The 19508-nt window shown below is 38.8% G+C and overlaps 1 protein-coding gene across 1 annotated transcript in view; it reads left to right on the plus strand.

Annotated features, from left to right (window-relative positions):
* The window catches only part of GRM3 (glutamate metabotropic receptor 3), a 212099-nt gene that overhangs the window by 168259 nt on the left and 24332 nt on the right, over positions 1–19508 (plus strand). The window contains exon 5 of the mRNA XM_029928217.1: positions 17993–19059. Coding sequence (XP_029784077.1) covers positions 17993–19059 — 1067 coding nt within the window. The remainder of the gene's footprint in view (positions 1–17992; positions 19060–19508) is intronic.

Consider the following 19508-nt stretch of genomic DNA (forward strand, 5'->3'; position numbering starts at 1 on the left):
GGTCTGCTTGGGATTCTCTCTCTCCCTCTCTCCCTGCCCTTCTTCTGCTCTCTCTTTCTCTCTCTCTCTCTCAAATAAACAAACATTTTTAAAAAAGAACTTTATCAACTTTTCAGCTCATATTTGGGGAGGTTCCTCACTTCCTGCCTTATATTATTCATTCTTTCTTTTTGCGATTCCTTTATTCATCCTGTACACATTTTTATTTTTTTCTATTTTACTTAAATCCAAGTTAGTCAACGTATTGTGTAATAATGGTTTTAGGAATAGAATTTAGTGATTCATCACTCACATATAACACCCACTTTTATCCCAACATGTGCCCTCCTTAAACCCATTTAGCCCATCCCCCCCAACACCCTGCCAGCAACCTTCCATTTCTCTGTATTTAAAAGTCTCTTATGGTTTGTCTCCCTCTCTGTTGTTATCTTATTTTTCCTTCCCTCCCCCTATGTTCATCTGTTTTGTTTTTAAATTCCACATATGAGTGAAATCATATATTTATCTTTCTCTGACTTATTTCACTTAGCATAAAACATTCTAGTTCTATCCACATTGTTGAAAATGGCAAGATTTTATTCTTTTTTATTGCTGGGTAATAATCCATTGACTATATAAACCACACCTTCTTTATCCATTCATTAGTTGATGGATATTTAGGTTCTTTCAAAAATTTGGCAATTGCCGGTAGTGCTGCTATAAACATTGGGGTGCATATATTCCTTCGAATTGGCATTTTATATTATTTGAATAGCTAGTAGGTCAATTGTTGGGCCATACATTACCTCTATTTTTAATTTTTTGAGGAACCTCCATACTGCACCAGTTTGCATTCCCATCAACCATGCAAAAGTGTTCCCCTTTCTCCATATCCTCGCCAATATCTGGTGTCCTGAATTGCTACTTTTAGCCATTCTGGCAGGTGTGAGGTGGTATCTCATTATGGTTTTGATTTGTATTTCCTTGATGGAGTGATGTTAAGCATATTTTCATGTGTCAACCATCTTTGATGGAAAAGTGTTCATGTCTTCTGCCCATTTATTTACTGGATTATTTGTTTTATGGGTGTTCAGTTTGATAAATTCTTTATAGATTTTGGATATTAACCTTTCTCTGATATTTCATTTTCAAATATCTTCTTCCATTCTATCTGTAGCCTTTTAATTTTGATGATTATGTCCTTTGCTGTGCAGAAGCTTTTTATCTTGATGAGGTCCCAATAGTTCATTTATGCTTTTGTTTCTCTTGTTCGGAGATGTGTCAAGTAAGAAATTGTTCAAGGTCAAAGAAGTCGTTGCTTGTTTTCTCCTCCAGGATTTGGATGGTTTCCTGTTTTGCATTTAGGTCTTTTATCCATTTTGAATTTATTTTCGTGTATGGTATAAGAAGGTGGTCCAGGTTCATTCTTCTGCATATCACCATCCAGTTTTCTCAGCACCATTTGCTAAAGAGACTGTCTTTTTTCCACTGGATACTCATTCTTGCTTCGTTGAGGATTAGGTGGCCATACATTGATGGGTCCAGTTCTGGGTTCTCTACTCAGTTCCATTGATCTATGTGTCTGTTTTTGTGTCAGTACCATACTGTCTTGATAATCACAGCTTTGTAATACACCTTGAGGTCCAGAATTGTGATGCCTCCAGCTTTGGTTTTCTTTTTCAATATTATTTTGGCTTTCATATTCTTTTGTGGTTCTATACAAATTTTAGAATTTTTTTTTTGTTCTAGCTCTGAAGAATGCTGGTGCTATATTGATTGGGATTGTATTGAATGTGTAGCTTGCTTTGGGTAGTATTGACATTTTAACAATATTTGTTCTTCTGATCTATGAGCATGGAATGTTTTTTCATATCTTTGTGTCTTCTTCAGTTTCTTTCATAAGCTTTCTGTAGTTTTCAGCATACACTATATGCTTTGGTTGGGTTTGTCCTAGGTATTTTATGGTTCTCAGTGCAATTGTAAATGGCATCGATTCCTTAATTTCTCTTTCTGCTGCTGCATTACTGGTGTATAGAAATGCAACCGATTTCTGTATGTTGATCTTATATCCTGCGACTTTGCTGAATTCATCTATCAGTGCTAGCAGTTTTCTTGGTTTTCCAAAAACTAAAACATTCAGGTTTTCCATGTGGAGTATCTGTCATCTGTGATCCAGTACACATTTTTTAAGTGCTAGGTACTGAGGTTATAACAATTAGTAAGAAAAAAATTCCTGTCATCAAAAATTTTTATAGGTTTTCTGAGAGAAAAGAACAGGGAGAGGAAAGGAGGCCCATGTTTCTACAGCCCAGAACAGACTCTCCAAAGCAAGTGCTTCTAGCCTTCTAGGATCTTTCCCCCTCAGAATCCCCTAAATCCCCTTCTACTTCTCAGCAAAAATGTCCCTAAATGGGCAAAGGGACCAAGTCATGGGTTCTTTTTTCCTCATTTCCACAGACAACATTATGTCCTACAAAGCCCCACATTTCTTCACTACCTCCAGCTTTGTACATGGGTATGTTGACACCCAATTCCAACAGAGAGGGGAAGATTTCAGGGTGCGGTGGGGTCAATTAATTCATAAGCAATTTGCAAAGGTAGAAGAGAGCAATATTACAGATAATAGACTCCATGGTAACAGACTGCATAAAGAGCAAAGATTTTTTTTTAACTCGAAAGAAAGAGATTGTCCTAAACATTTAAGTAGTTTTAGTCTAATTGAGGTAAATGAAGTCTGCAGTCTAAAGAACTGCTGTAACTCATATGATAATTCTTTGCACAGACGTAAGCCACTCACCCTAGGCTGAAAATCAGCTGGCTGCCAATATAGTGGCTACACAGCAGTGGACACTAGATTACTCATTCATTCATTCATTCATTCATTCATTCATTCAACAAGCATTTATTGACTACCTACCAGAGGGCACTCTCTTAATCAAGCCAAGAGTCACTGGGCACTCTCAGTATGCAGGACACTGGCTGGGTTAAGCACCCTCCACACAGTGCTCCCAAGTAATCCTGTGGGTTGCTGAAACAAATTGGCAAAGTGACCAGTAAGTGATGAGACAGACTCCAACACAAGCAGTCGGTCTCCAGGGAAAAGTGAGGCATGGGCCAGCTCCAGCCCCGAGAAAGCTCTCAGTCAGAGCAGTTCCCCACTTATGGAGGCTGCATGCCACCCTGCTGGAGGTGTTCACATGGGCGCGGGGACCCCAGACAGACAGTTCATTTATGGTTGAGCATCTCTTGTTTATTTGCATTTTCCACCAGTACCCCTTCCTTAATTCATTTTTTTTCTCTCCTCACTTTGAAAAGAAAACCAAATTTAAAAATCTATAATTTTCTTTCTAACTAGTGGGATTTTCCCCTTGTCCCTTGATATCAGTGGGGTAATTACACCTGGCTTCAAACAACTGTTTTTCAAGAACCTATTCTGTATTAGATGTTGTTGTGGGGCCAGAAATGCAAATACAGCTCCAGGAGGGAGCAGGCGACCCACACTTCTGCCATCCGGGTGTGTTGTTCAGTAAAGGCCCAGGGTCATCAGGTCTTCCTGTGTTTCAAGAAATAAAAATCTTTTTTTCCTCAATATTTAAAAAAAACACTAATTCAGATATTTTATAAACACAGTAAAGGATAAATAAGACATATTTCTCAGGCTGAAAGACAGTAAAGTTTGGTTTCTGCCTTTAAAAGACTCACCACCTAGTGATAATGAGATAGTAAAGGAAGAGAGATACAGAAAAGAAAATTATAATATGAGAGACAGGTGTTAAGAACCAAAAAAAAAAGAACATCATACGTGTAATCGGAGGGAGGAATTACACTTTCAGCTGGGACGCAGCAAAGGGCAGGAGACGCAGTATTTGTGCGGCCTCAACGAATGTGGACAATCTCACAGGCATTCCAGGGAAGAAAGGGCATGCGAAGCATGGGGAACGATCTGAATGAAACTCCACAGGCGCCTATGGGCAAAGAGGAAGGGAGCGGTTGGGTTTCCTTGTGGATTCTGAAGAGGTAGAGCAAGAGGGATGAATGGTGAGGTGGGACAATCAGGCAGGACTGAGGAATTCACCACGAGGCTCCGTTCTGTGGAGTGTGGTTCCAAGACACACCTGTACGCAAGACGGTATACTCCTTAAATAAAGTCAAGACATTAAAATGAGATTGGGTAGTCCAAAACTTAGGGAAAGTCTATGTATCCTATCAATTTCTGAGTGATTTTCAAAGCAGATTTACAAATTCTATGCTCTAAGAGCTAAATGCTACATTCAGGAATGAAACCTGTTTAGCTTTGTTAACCCAGTTTATTAGTTGATCATAGAACTTTTTTTCCTTAGAACATTTATTTTACCCTAAAAGGAACAAAAAAATTGCAGTCAATATTGCTAGATGCAACAGGAGAGCCATTTAGGCCATCATGCCGTGGGGTGACGGGATACAGGCGGTTGTGGAGTATGAAGAGGAGTGTGAACCAGAAGAACAAAGGGGAGAGACTGGGCACCGAAAATCAGCTATGAGGCTATCACAACAATCCGTAGCCATCATGATGACTTCCTATCACACAGCTCTCCATAAATGCGAGACCTCACTCGAGGTGCTCTTCATATTGTATGTAGTGTAATGAGAACCAGAATTGGGATAAAAGCAACACTCACCATCAGGGCGAAGATAGATCAGCCAGAACTCACCCTCACCCTTCCCATCCCCTCGGCTTCCTCTTTTTCTCTCCCTATTTGTTTGCTCTGTCCTGCCTTTTTTCCCCCAGCTCTGGTGCATATGCCCAGTAACTCCAATTTGAAAGAAAAACGTTTAACATTTGGATGCTGCCATCAAATTATTTTTTGAGCAGTTGAGACTCATGTCCCTCTCTTTACTGCTCTCCGCCCTTTTCTTTAAGGTGGTTACTTAGATATGGGGGGGGGGTTCGGGGCTTTAGGATGGGTTTTGGTGCCAAATCCAACTTTCTCCTTATTCTCCTGGGTTCAGAACACATAAAGATGGAAAGCCAAGAGGAAACTAATTTCAGCTTTTGTTAATAACTAAGCAGGTACCCGATCTCCCCTCTCTATCCTCCTTTAGAGCAGACTTTTCTGATATTACGGCTAAAATATTAGGCAAAATCCAGAGGCCACAAAGGCTCTAGTTCCTTACAAGCCCTAAGTGGCTGCATCACTAGACCAGAGTCCAAGCCTCCTAACCCAAACATCCATTCGTGTGAGTAGCAAACGGCCAGTCTTCCTCCTCACCTGCTGCAGGTGACACAGAGAGCCCACAGGAGAGTCATCGCTGCTAGGCAAGTGCCACCCAGTTTGTGCAGCCTGCGTAGTGGCAGTGCACAGCTGGGCATGAAGCCTGCCCTCGGCCAATCAGTCAGTGGAGTAGAAGAGCATCTGCCTGCCTCTTAATTTTCAGGGATACCGTCAACGAGGGAGAGACAGCCCAGTGAACCCGAGACTCTGGCAATCAGATATGCAGATTTTTCTCCATGGAAGAGAAAAATATTACGGGAAAGAATGGAAATTAAGGAGCAGAAATTCCCATTTCTTAGGGCTAAGGCGCAAGCATGACGCAAGAACAAAAGCATTCCCCTTCCCCCAGTGGTATTATTCTAGGAAAGCTGGACAGACTACTGCCCATGTTTCTTACTCCACTGAGATATCAGATCCCATTATCAATAATTAATCCACGACGGCCTTTCATATTGGCCTTTGACAGTCTCTTTCAATGTGAATATCCCTGAAAGACTTAACATCCACAGAAGCCAGAACTTTGTTGGGAATTGGCTTTGATTAGGACCACAAGGGAAGCTTGGATATTGGGAACAAGGTTGCTGAGTAAAAAGTGGAAGAGGAAAAGTAGAAGACCCCAAGGTTCTCTTGTCAACTTCATGCTGCATACCTGCTCGGATGCTGATATGAAAATACCGTCATTTTCTCCAGGGATTTCAAGGATGACTCTAGGTAAAGTCTTGGATGTCAACAATGCCCTATCTCTGTTTTTTCAGTAAAAAATACCATATTGGAAATGTGGGCATTTAAGAAAGAAAAGTATATACACATATATATATATACACACACACACACAATATATATGATGTATGATGTATGATTTTATAATACATAAAGTTAATTTGGTGATAGAATCCTAATATATCCTTATCCTTTAAGCATAATTATTATATAATTAATATATTAATATATTATAAATATGTTCCATAATATATATTCTATAGAATATAAGTATGTTATATAATTATATCTAATGTACATAGTCATTATGTTTAAAGGGATATGTTTATCACTCAGTTAATTTTATCTACCTTATGAATTTCACGTAATTGGGGGAATGGCAATAAGATCTGTATGAGCTAACATGATTTCTGAGGCTGATCAATTTTTAGGAATATTTGCTAAGAAGGAACAAGGTAACCAGATTTATGACATCCTTAGGACCTTATTTTTACAATAATTCCAAATAGAAATCATGGTACAAACTGAAGAGAACTTTGAGTTATTACTTTCCAATTTGCCACCTTAGTTATTTCTGGTGGAACAGAGATCCGTTCCAGGATGATGTGAGATTGGAATCTTGTTAATAAGGTAGGGATGTGCACTTCACATCTTGTAGCTCAAACATGCAGCCTGTCTCTGTGAAAACAGACGGGGCTATGTGTGCTACAGTGGTTTAGGAAAAACCTGACAACCTAACAATAGACCTGCATGTCGGGAGGAGTGGTAATTTATTTTCCCTTGTATTCTCTCTACATGAGACTTCACAGAGAGCCAAATGCATGCTCATGCATGCATCAGGTAAGAGAATAGAAATTAATATGCCTCACCCAGAGAAATTTCAGTCACCTCTTGCTAAGCTGCTGGGCTCATCTTTGAAAAGTTCATCTTGAAGGCTGAATAAAATTTCTTCTACTGTTCTGCTTTTCATATAAAGTATCATGTTGTTTGCTTAAAAATGGAAAGTTCATTTTATTAAGCATTCTTACTGTGATTATGTTCTTTAGAATATTAGCTCTGCTATCATTTTTCAAGTGTGCTCTTTTAATAGGTTGCTGTGCTGACTTTCTCGAAGTTTTCTGAATGGGGCTTTCTCAGCCATTTTTACCTTCTGTCCATACCATTTAGATCCATAGCACTGCAGGGGAGAAGTGCTTTGGGGCAAAACAATGGGGAACATATACCTTCTTTTTTAAAAGTCATAGATGGATATATATATATATATCCAACTTTGGGGGAAAGCTTTTTTTTTAATCTATGCTCTACTACTTGCTGTAGGCATATTAAAAAACATGAGGACAGATTAAATTTGTCCTCAGAATTCAGTTTCTTTTCGCAGAATTGAAAGCTTTTGGTGAATGCTGCAAAGTCCCGGCATTCTCAGGTGCTTTGGTTTGTGCTGGGGTGTCATATTAAGTGGGAGAAAATCCCCAGAGAGACCCCATTTTGTTCTCCACACTAACACCTCTCTCTTCTTGTTTTGAGTCGGCTCTAAAAGAGTAAATGACACCTACCTCCACCACACGCAAGCTTCTTTTCTAGGAGTGACTGACAGCAAGGAGACATCCAGCCGAGTTGATTAGTTTTCAGAAAGGGATAAAAGGAAAACCAAGGAGACCTGTTTGAAATGGGGTCTGTGGCAGAGGTGGGGACACAGGGACAGGCTCGGTAAAGCAATCATGGCATGTGGGAAGGAGAGGACTTTGAAAGAGAACTGAAGGAAGCATGCAAGCTGGAACTGTCTGTAGAGAGAAAAAAACTAGGTTATAGCAAACTCAATATCATAACTCCATAAAGAATTCATCTGTCATGGTGCGCCTGGGTGGCTCAGTCGGTTAAGCGTCCAACTTAGGCTCAGGTCGTGATCTCGCGGTTTGTGAGTCCCAGCCCCGCATCAGATTCTGTGCTGACAGCTCAGAACCTGGGGCCTGCTTCAGGGTCTGTGTCTCTCTTGCTCTGTGCCCATCCTCCACTTGCTCTCTGTCTCTGTCTCTAAAAATAAAATAAAGACATTAAAAATTTAAAGAATTCATCTGGCATGGGGAATTTTGGCATATAAAGAAATTCGACATGACTAGATTATCTCTAGAAAGTCAAGCATGCATTACCCTAGATGAGGATTGCTTCCTCTCATTTGTGTTGACATCATGGCTGGATAACTGTGTGTCGTGTGGGCGTGTTCCGTGCATGATAGATGAGTTCGCAGTACCTGCAGGGAGGCCGGTACTCGCCGCATGCTTGTAGCAGCCCGTGCCCTGAGTCCTGACAACCAAAAATGTCTCCAGACATTGCCACCTATTTTCTGGGGGCAAAATCACCCTGGTTGGGAACCTCTGTTCTAGATCTGTGGCTTTTAACCTTGGCAGCAAAGCAATAGAGCAAACTGTCAAAATACAAGTGCAAAAGCCCATTTTCTAAGATTGATATTTAAGGGATCTCTGGTATGGCTCAGATACTGATGTGTTTTTTTAAGTCCTTAGGATGATTCTACTCAGTCTAATAGTGTCATCATCCATTTAGGAAACAATCAGGGAACGCCTGCTATGTCCCCCACAACTGCTTCTGGTGATGAGGTACAGAGGTGAATAAGACACTGTCTTTGGCTTAGAGAAGCTTAGGATCTAGTGAAGAGATGGACACAGAACAGTTACTTCTCTAATATGTTGTACTCGAGTTCCTTCAAGTTAAAGGTACAGGACACTATATCAGCACAGAGGGAGAGGTGGCAGCCCAATGGCAGTGTTCAAGATACTGCTACCCTTCTTCCAGGATGGCCAAAACTCAAAGGCAGTAACATCAAGGAAGTGAAGCCAATGGAACTCACATATGTAGCAGTTTCACTCTTCATACTTATATGTAAATACAAAGACTTGCACACACACAATTCACTGATGTGTACAGACGCATTCACATAAGCCCTTATACACAGGCCCTTCACTGCCATATGCATCCAATACATACATGCACTCATGCACATACATACACTTATACACACACACTTTACCACTGTACATATGCATACATACATACACCATTGCTTCCCCACACACACACTCACAGCTGTGTACATATCCGTACATATATGCCCATGTACACATACTTCATCACACATATGCATATATACTTGCACCCATTCACAAACACTTCATTACTGGGTACAAATAAATATGTGTATATAGATATATGCACACACCTTACTACTATGTACATATATGCACACATACACTTTGCCACTGTATACATATGTATACGTATATACACGTGTACCCACACACGCCTAAGAGAAATGCTGTGTGTAGAGAAACAGTCATAGCAGATGTAGATGCTCTCAGTGCCTCGCCCGCACCTAAAAAAAACCCACAATGTTCTTTCAATGGCTTTTCTCGAACACTCACTTTAACTGTATACCATAGGTACTTACTGAGCATGTTTCATATGTCGGACTTAGCACCTTAGTCTCAAAGTGGTGCTTTGCCCCAGGAGCTAGGTTCTGCTGATAAATATCCATGAGAAACGCATCAGCAATTTTGTTCCCATTCGGTAGGTAAATTAATTACTGATAGCCAAGGATTCATTCTTATTCTTTCCTGTCTCCCTGCCGTCTGTTTGCAAATGATTGCTTGCTCTAGGCAAAGGATGTTGATTTCTTTACCTCTTGACCTCAAAAAGGTCTTTCAAGGGTGATGCCATTTTCTGTTTTCTCATCTATGTCTTTATTACAATTCATCAAATTAGCTCACCGAAACCTCAGTGATTGCTTGGCTGTAAAATGTTGTAAAATTGGAGCCATGTTGCTGTTAGTAGCTTTTGCAATCTTCATTAGTATTTATGAATGTGAACCTAGGCCGCGGCAGTAATATTCCCATTACTGAAAGCCTGTTAAGAGCCACATTATTGTCTTACCTTAATTGGACTTCTGTCTGGGAGGAAAAAATAAAGAACTGATTTAATTGTCTCCTGCCATTGACCTATGATATTTTTAAGGCATGAGCTTGCCTCATCTCTACCAAATGGGCCCTAGGATGGCTGGTCACCTTGGTACTAAACTTCTCAAAAAAAATCCATTAAAAACTGGGGTCAGAACTAATTGGATAATGAGCTGAAAGGAGAAGTCATTCTCCCGACTTGAGGCCACATTAGGCTCCTTCTGAAAAGTCAGGACCTGCTGCTTTTGAGCATCCAGATAGAGAGGGACTTAAAATTAGATTTTAGAGGTTATAAATCTTTCTGAAAAAGAATTCATTCTTCCACCTTTCCAGTTCTTTTTCTCTCCTTTAGTTTGGGTTCTTTCATGCTCTTGCAACAACAAATGGACTGACTTTTCCATTTCTAATGACGTCTGTTCCCTGGGTGGGATTCTACTTTAGAAATCACTCCTAAGAACTAGAAGCTGATCTCCATGATTCTGGTTCACCGGCTTTATTTCCCAGGTGAGCCATTGGACTTAGAGACAACGTTAAATGCATCGAGAAGGCAATGAGATCAATACCCTAGAGCTTCCAGCTGCTCCGCATTGAAGTCGCTCCAGTGACATCTGAGAAAGAGCCTCGTTTACCTACCTGCCCCTCACGAACCCAGGCAGGTCATGTTCACAAATCTCAGAAAGAGGATCATTCTCTCTTGTGGAATATCTGACAGACATGGGTCACCTTTTCCTTCTAGATTCTCCTTTCAGTCTTTGGACTGGACACAGCAACCCTTTATCCCAAACCAGCAGGCCACTTTCACTGACAGTGGATCTTTGTTTAGAGTTTGTGATGCATTTATTTGGAATACTTTCATATATTTTCATGTATTCAAATAATTTAGACATAGACCATACTGTGCTACATATTTAGCAAGTTCAGTGGAAGGTAAACTGGTATCAAAACACAACCTTTCACCAAAAGTCCTCTTCGTTCTCCACCCTCTTATCAAGCACTTGTTCGAACCCTGGCAGAATAGCATCATTTCTATAATTTCTTTTGCAAGCTGTTGTGCCTTGCCTTGATCAAGTATTCTTTATACATTTTAACTTGTTATTTTTTTATCAAAATAACACATGTACCTAATTTTTACGCAAATTCAACAGTTGTAGAAGAACGAACAACGGTCTCTTGCTTTTCCAGCCACATCCGCTCTCCACAGTTACTCCGATTCTTTTGATAATGTCCTCCCTCACTTTTCTCTTTCTGGAACTCCTGTTGATTGAATGTTGAAATTCCCCAGTGTATTCTCTAGCTTTCCTGTTATATTTTCTATTTTTATTCTCAGTATTTTTATCACACTTCGAGAGTTTTCTCAAATATACCTTTCAATTTTTCTACTGACTTTCTATTTCTGCTACTTCATTTCTAGAAGCTCATTCTTATTCTCTGAATTTTCCTTTTAAAGAATATACTGCTTGTAACTCATGGATGCCACTCTTCTTGTCCCTCTCAGCACATTATTGCTTTCAAGCATTTGCCTCTTGTTCCTTGTGCTGCCTCCATTTACTCTGAATTTCTTTTTCTGGTCATTTTAGTCTCTCTGGTTAGAAGTTTACTCAAATATCAATTTATGTTTTCCTTTTTATGTTATATTTTGAATAGGTAACACATTCCCATCCCTCAAAATACAAAAAGTACATGAAACAATTTAGTAAAAATTTCCCTCCCATCTTTGTTATATATCTGCTCTTTTCTCATTTCTTGTCCATTGGTAACTGTTTCCTCATATCTCTCTCCAGAGTTCCTTTATGTACATAAAAGAAAATAAAGAGATTCTTCTATTTTTCCATCTATATAAAAGATAGCATATTAAGAGGCACCTGGGTGGCTCAGCTGGTTAAGCTTCCAACTTCAGCTCAGGTCATGATTTCACAGTTTGTGGGTTCGAGCCCCACATCGAGCTCTGTGCTGGCAGCTCAGAGCCTGGAGCCTGCTTCAGATTCTGTGTCTCCTTGTCTCTCCGCCCCTCCCCTACTCATGCTTTGTCTCTCTCTCTCTCTCTCTCTCTCTCTCTCTCTCTCTCTCAAAAATAAAACATTAAAAAATTTTTAAAAGATTGCACATTAAGTGTTACAGTATATATATTACACCTTGCTTTTTTTTTTACATTTGATGGTGTGATTTAATTTTTTATATCTCCATACCATGTGGCAATAGAATAATTCATCATTTCTTTTCATAGCTATATAGTATTTCATTTTTTCATTATTGATCATTTCCAATGTTCTCTAATGATAAACAATTCTAAAATAACTAACATTGTCAAAACACATTTGACACATATACAAATATATATGTAGGATACATCCCACAAATTGGAGATGCTGGGTCAAAAGTTACATGCGTTTGTAATTTTGAAAATCTATGTCAAGGTGCCCTCTTTTGGAGGTACACCAACTTATCTTTCCATCAGCAGTGTCGTGAGGCTTCTCTAGAGCCTCATTAACAGAATATGTACACAAATGCAGAATAGTTTTAATGTGTGTATTAGTTTTCTATTGCCTTTGTAACAAATTATCACAAATTTAGTCACTTAAAGCAACATAAATGTCTTAGCTAACAGTTCTTGAGGTTAAATCCAAAATGTATCCAAAGTAAATTGCACTTTCATGCATTTTGTTAAGTGTATCTTACTTTTTCATTGTGTTTGATGTCATTTAAATGGAATGGCCTTTTCCTGATTATAATTTGAATATACAAGTTATTTATATTTTCTAATGTATCTTAGTAAATCTCTTAGTAATCATTACATCAACAGGAGCAAGCGATTATAACTATGTGCCCAGTTCCCAAACGTGATCATCAGGAGAAAGAAACACTTGCAATATTAATCCCCTAGAATGACATGATTAATGAATACATTTTATTTGTGTCTGGAATAGCATGTATTCAAATTTTAATTTTTAAATATTTTCATTATGAGTGCAAAACCACAGAATATACTGAACCCAATTCAGTTTATGAAGCACAAAAATAAAATAAGCATTCACAAAAGCACTTCAGTGGCACAAGAAACAGAAGATAACAGGTTGGTAGTCATGCAAGTGCTCTTCCCTGTCCATCCTTCTGCATATCTCCTTCTCAACCAATTCGCATCACCCTAAATTTTGTCTTTATCATTCATTTGCAATTTCTTAAAAGTTTATCACTTTCATACATATCCCAGAATGGCATGTTCAGTTTTGTTCATCTCAGAAGTTCGTTAACGTAGAATCAGATAACCCTCCCTCACAGCACTGTTTCTAAACTACATCCATCTTCTTTCCCATAGCTGTTGTTACTTTTATATCACAACAGAATATCGCAAATAATACACAAAATTTTCTTTCTGTGCTGTTGGAAACTGGAATTGTTTCTACTTGTCAACAGTACCAGTAGCATTCATCTACTGGTTTTGGTTCATATGTGCAAGAATTTCTCTAGGTTACATGTACGAGAATGTGATTTTTGGGTAATAGATATGCAAATATGTAACGGTACTACCAAACTGTGTGCTCCAAATTTATGTGTGTGGTTTCCTATTGCTCTACATATTTTAATCCAAGCTTTTTATGGGATAACAGTTTATGTGGCTTTTATGTAATGTATCATAGAGTAAATATTTGGGGTCACACAATCTATAGTTCATCTATTCATCACTACTGTTGTAGTGGGAAAGGAGCCACAGATAATATGTTAACAAATGAGCATGGCTGTTCTTAGAAATCGTTATTCATAAAATAAGTAAGAGGCAGAATTTAGCCCATGGGTTACAGTTTGCCAATCCATGCTTTACAGATACTTCAGCATAGATATTTCATTTTTAAATAATTTAATAGCAAAATTACTTTTATTAATTTTATTTTAGCAAAAAAAAGAAATACAGATAAAACAAACATGACATAATATAAACAATTAGTTAATTCTAGGTGATCCCAATGCTGTGGTGTTTATTTTACTTTCCTTTCCACATTTCTCTAGGTTTAAAAGCTTTCCAAATAAAAAGGTAGAAAGGAAAAAGCTATTCAAAGTCTAAATACATTCTGTCCCTCTGCTTTAAAAGAGCCTCATGAAAAAGAACAGCAAATTCTGTAAAAGTAAGAGCTAAAGTACTTATTTATAATCTTTTAAAAATGTATTAATGGCCAACATTTTCAAACAATTAAGAAAAAACATGAGAATGGAAATGTGATTACTATAGCCCCAGGAGCCGGAATCGCTACCAGAATTATTAGGTTAACCTTAAACTCCGCTTGTTTATTTGATGCTTACAAATCTTCAAAAATTTTAAAGACTCCTTTCATATGTTACCAATAAATAAAATGTTGAATATTTTAACACATTTTACATCAAAGGCAAGAACCTCAGATGTGTTATTAATTCTGTTAACCTCAGCGAGGCAACAGTCTCCCCCAGCATTCAGTCGATGATATTAGCTCATTTCCAGAAAAGACTTGTAAAGGCAATGTTTTACATCTTTAGTTTTTATACTGTTAGCCCACGGGCCAATGGTCTTACCAATAACCCTTTCCAGCTCAGAACACACCAAACCATCAGTTTTATCATCTACCAAATATATCACTTTTAAGAAATTTAAAAACATTTGTGAAAATAACCAAGAATTTAAAATAAGAATATCAAGCATATTCATTTTACAAACTTTTCCAGATTTGTAATCTAATAACAGCTGAACACTGGTAGAGATTTTTTGTGTAGTCGAAAGTCATAAAGTTAGTAACACATGTGAGGTTTTTATATTTGATGTAAAATGTGTTAAAATATTCAACATTTTACTTACTTGTAACATGAAAGGAAATACTAAAAATTTAGTGAATTTTTATAAGCATAGACTAAACATGGTTAGTTTTATGTAACATAAGAATTCTAATAATGATTTTTACTCCTAAAAATATAGTAATAAGCTTTTCAACTCCTATTTTCACTTGTCCCAACAGAGATTAAAGCACAGTCTAAAGCTGTACCAGCAGTAAAAAGAATGTACCGTTGTGGGAAGAGATCAAGAAAAACACAATGGAGTTAATTATCATACAATTTCATATCTGGCGAGTGCTAAAAATCAGAGGAAAATAATTTTATACTTCTATATTACCTTATTTATAATTTTCAGTTACTATTTGCAGATTAAGGAATGGAGTCAGAAAGGCCAATTCGGCTAAAGACATTTAACTATTAAAAGACAGAAATGAGAGACACACATAAACCATGTAAATCCCAAACCATACCCTCATCTATGTCATTCTGCCTCACCGTAAGCTTGAAGCCACTCCACGAGTGCACAGACCCACACAGCCATATGTGACAGGTTTGTGGAATATGGCAGGAAGCTAGGGAAAGGTTAGGAAAGTTGAATTGCAGGTGAGACGACAAAACCATTAAGAGAAAAAAATCGTAAATGAGGAATAAATTTGACATATTGGACTACACTTGATAACAGATTTTATATGTGATCCGAAACATTACTGTAAACCTCCCACCCTGGCCTCCAGGGTCTTCTGTGAGCCCTAAGCAGGAGAAGACTACTTGGTAAATTGTGACGTTTTCTTTCACCAAGGACGCAAGTAACTCAGTGAGGGACTCTTCTTCATAAAACAACTTACCCAATAAGGGTAAGATGTTCCCCGTTGGCTGGAACAACATGAGTCCCAGAGAAGGTGGAGTGGAGTTCAGGATGAAGGCTACAAATACAGAAGACACCTGTGGAGCAAGACTGCAGTGCCATCCAAATTCCATTTTCTCATTCCACGGCAGGGCTGTAGTGCACACATTAGCTAAACTATATTTCTCAGCCCCTCTTGACATGGGGTGTGGCCCTAGAACTAATTTCTGATGAATGAAGTGTAAATAGAAATATGTGCCACTTCCAGGTTTACACTTTTAAGAAGCAAGTTAGGGACATCTAGGTGGCTTGGTCAGTTAAGTGTCTGACTCTTGATTTCAGCTCAGATCATGATCTCATGGTTGGTGAGTTCAAGCCCCGAGTTGGGCTGTGCACTGACTGCAGAGCCTACTTGGGATTCTCTCTCTCTCCTCTCCTGTCTGTCCCTCCCCTGCTTGTATGCTCCCATTCTCTCTCCCCAACTCCCCTCTCAAAGATAAATATTAAAAAGAAAAAGAAGCAGGTATGCCTACTTCACATTCTCTCCTTCCACTGGATGGATACTGATGAGGAGGAGACACAGCCTCTAGGTACAAGTCAACCTGGATTCCCATATCACCATGTGGAGGAGACACAACCACCAACCAAGACCTTAGATAGCCTCAAGAACTCATAGAACATTTTCTCATTGAGCCATTGAACAATTTGGGGTCTGTTTACCAACACAGGCAAGCCTATCCTAACTAGTAGACTTTGTCTATACATCAGTAAGTATCAGCAATATTCTTCTTCTATATCCAGTGAAAGAATAAAGGCCAACAGTGTGAAATAGTAAGCACGCAGTAGACCAAAGCAGGTAGCATAAAAATGGCTGATCGGAGTGGCAGGAGACATTGGCAAGAGAAACATGATGAACAAGTAGCCAGAAGAGAGGAAACACAGATACCTGCAGATCTGCAGTTCTTGAATACTTGCAGAAAGCTGTAAGAAAGAGGTTTGAGGGTAGGTCATTGGGCTGAGGGTTACTAACATTGTACAGTTAGGAATAAACTTGAAAGCACTATCACCTAGCTTCTATGTACTGCTGGCGTCTTTAAGGTATCCAGGCCACATGTTTACATGAATGAAAGCATACTATATATAGCATGAATATGCCCCAAAATACAAAAACATTAGGGTTAAAGGATTATGGGTTGGTTTCCATTTTTTTCCTTCTGAATCATATGAACTTTTTAAAAGCATACTGTATGCAGCCACCATGGAAAACATTATAGAGGATCCTCAAAAAATTACAACTAGAAACACCATATGATCTAGTAATTCCACTACTTGGGTATTTGCCCAAATAAAATAAAAACACTAATTCAAAAAGATATATGAACCCCTCTGTTTATTGCAGCATTATTTACAATAGCCAAGATATGGAAGTGTCCATTGATATATGAATGGATAAAGAAGATTTGGCATTTATATATACAATGGAATATCACTCAGCAATTAAAAAAGTGAGATTTTGCCATTTGTGACATGGATGGACCTTGAAGATATCCTACCAAGTGAAATAAATCAGACAGAGAAATACAAATACCATATGATTTCACTTATATGTGGAATCTTAAAAACAAAACAAACAAAAACCAGACTCTTCAATACAGAGAACTAGTGGTTGGAGAGGGGCGGTGAGTAAGGGTGTGAGAATTAAAGGTACAAAATGGGATTAAGAGGTACAGCTTCCAGTTATCAAATAAATAATTCATGGAGCTATAAGGTAAACAGAGGGAATAGGGTCAATAATATTGTAGTAACACTTATCACAGTGAGCACGGAGTAGTGTATAGAATTTTGAATCATATATTGTTCACCTGAAACTAAGGCAACATTGCAAGTCAATTATACTTCAGTTTACAAAAGTGGTTTTAAAAAGAAACATATCACAAATTTGTGATGAACAACTTTTTCTTCGTTTTGGAGAAAAATTCTTCCTATTAATTTTATATTGTCATGAAAATATGTAACACTTTGGGGTCTATACACCATGAATAAGCAATAAGGATAAGACACAAGGCTTTACCCAATTCCTAATGTGAAACCTTTGAAGAAGTGAGTATTTGCACAGCACATAGAATATGACTACGCGTGTGCCAGTTCTCCTGTTACATAATAAGCTCCTTTGAAAGCAGGTTCTGTATTATGCTCATGATTAATCCCTGGCACTTGGCACACAGGAGGTGTTTGGAAATGTTAAGTGGATGAATTTATGAATACATGAGTCCTCTAGCAGCTTTTAATGTGTAGATGCAATGGTAGCAAATTATTTCAGCCTCAGAATCCCTATTTTCTGTTATTTCAGTTTTGCTAATTGTAACATGAAGTAATCGATCACACCTAAAATACCTAAACAGTGTTCTTTTTTTTTTCTTTCACTTTATATGGCACAGCTCCATTCAACCCAAACAAAGGTGAGGATAGCATTGTCAAGTTTGACACTTTTGGAGATGGAATGGGGCGATACAACGTGTTCAATTTCCAGTACGTGGGTGGCAAGTATTCCTACTTGAAGGTTGGTCACTGGGCAGAAACCTTATCACTGGATGTTGACTCTATCCACTGGTCCCGGAACTCAGTCCCTACTTCCCAGTGCAGTGACCCCTGTGCCCCCAATGAAATGAAGAACATGCAACCAGGGGATGTCTGCTGCTGGATCTGTATCCCCTGTGAGCCCTACGAATACCTGGTTGACGAGTTTACCTGCATGGATTGTGGCCTGGGGCAGTGGCCCACTGCGGACCTGTCTGCCTGCTTTAATCTTCCGGAGGACTACATCAGGTGGGAAGATGCCTGGGCCATTGGTCCCGTAACCATCGCCTGCCTGGGCTTCATGTGTACTTGCGTAGTTGTGACTGTTTTCATCAAGCACAACAACACACCCTTGGTCAAAGCATCAGGCCGGGAGCTCTGCTACATCTTGTTGTTTGGGGTTGGTCTGTCATATTGCATGACATTCTTCTTCATCGCCAAGCCATCACCAGTCATCTGTGCATTGCGTCGACTAGGGCTGGGCACCTCCTTTGCTGTCTGTTACTCAGCCCTCCTAACCAAGACAAACTGCATCGCCCGCATTTTTGATGGGGTAAAGAATGGAGCTCAGAGGCCAAAGTTCATCAGCCCGAGTTCTCAGGTTTTCATCTGCCTGGGTCTGATACTGGTGCAAATTGTGGTGGTGTCTGTGTGGCTGATCCTGGAGGCTCCGGGCACCAGAAGGTACACCCTTCCAGAGAAGCGGGAGACAGTCATCTTAAAATGCAACGTCAGAGATTCCAGCATGTTGATCTCACTCACCTACGATGTGGTCCTGGTCATCTTATGCACTGTGTATGCCTTCAAAACTCGGAAGTGCCCAGAAAACTTCAACGAAGCCAAGTTCATTGGTTTTACCATGTATACCACATGCATCATCTGGCTGGCCTTCCTCCCTATATTTTATGTGACATCAAGTGATTACAGAGTAAGTCTTTCAATGGTTTCTTCTTTTCACTGTTTCCTTATCCTGCCAATATTCTGTTATGTAGGATTTAAAATAGACTTATTTCATCTTAGTAATTAGGTAGGTAATTGTAAATGCTGTGATAAACCACCATATTATATATGGGAACTCATTCAGTATGTTTTAAAAGCATTTAATTAGTGAGTACTATGTGCAAAGCATTGCGCTAGGCACAGAAAGGAAGATAAATATAAATGACATGGTCATTCAAGCAATTTAAAATCTAGTAGGAGAAAGGATGCAACACACACACACACACACATACACACACACTTCTAAAACTTTTAATTAAGTTCAGAAAGTGATTTACAACAAGGCAAGAGTTAAACCACTGAGAACCTAGTGAGAATAATTCAAATAAGACACAGATTACCTGACTGCCACAGATTAATCTGTAAATGAAAACAGAC

Source organism: Suricata suricatta, chromosome 2 (genome assembly GCF_006229205.1).
Source record: "Suricata suricatta isolate VVHF042 chromosome 2, meerkat_22Aug2017_6uvM2_HiC, whole genome shotgun sequence".
NCBI lineage: Eukaryota > Metazoa > Chordata > Mammalia > Carnivora > Herpestidae > Suricata > Suricata suricatta.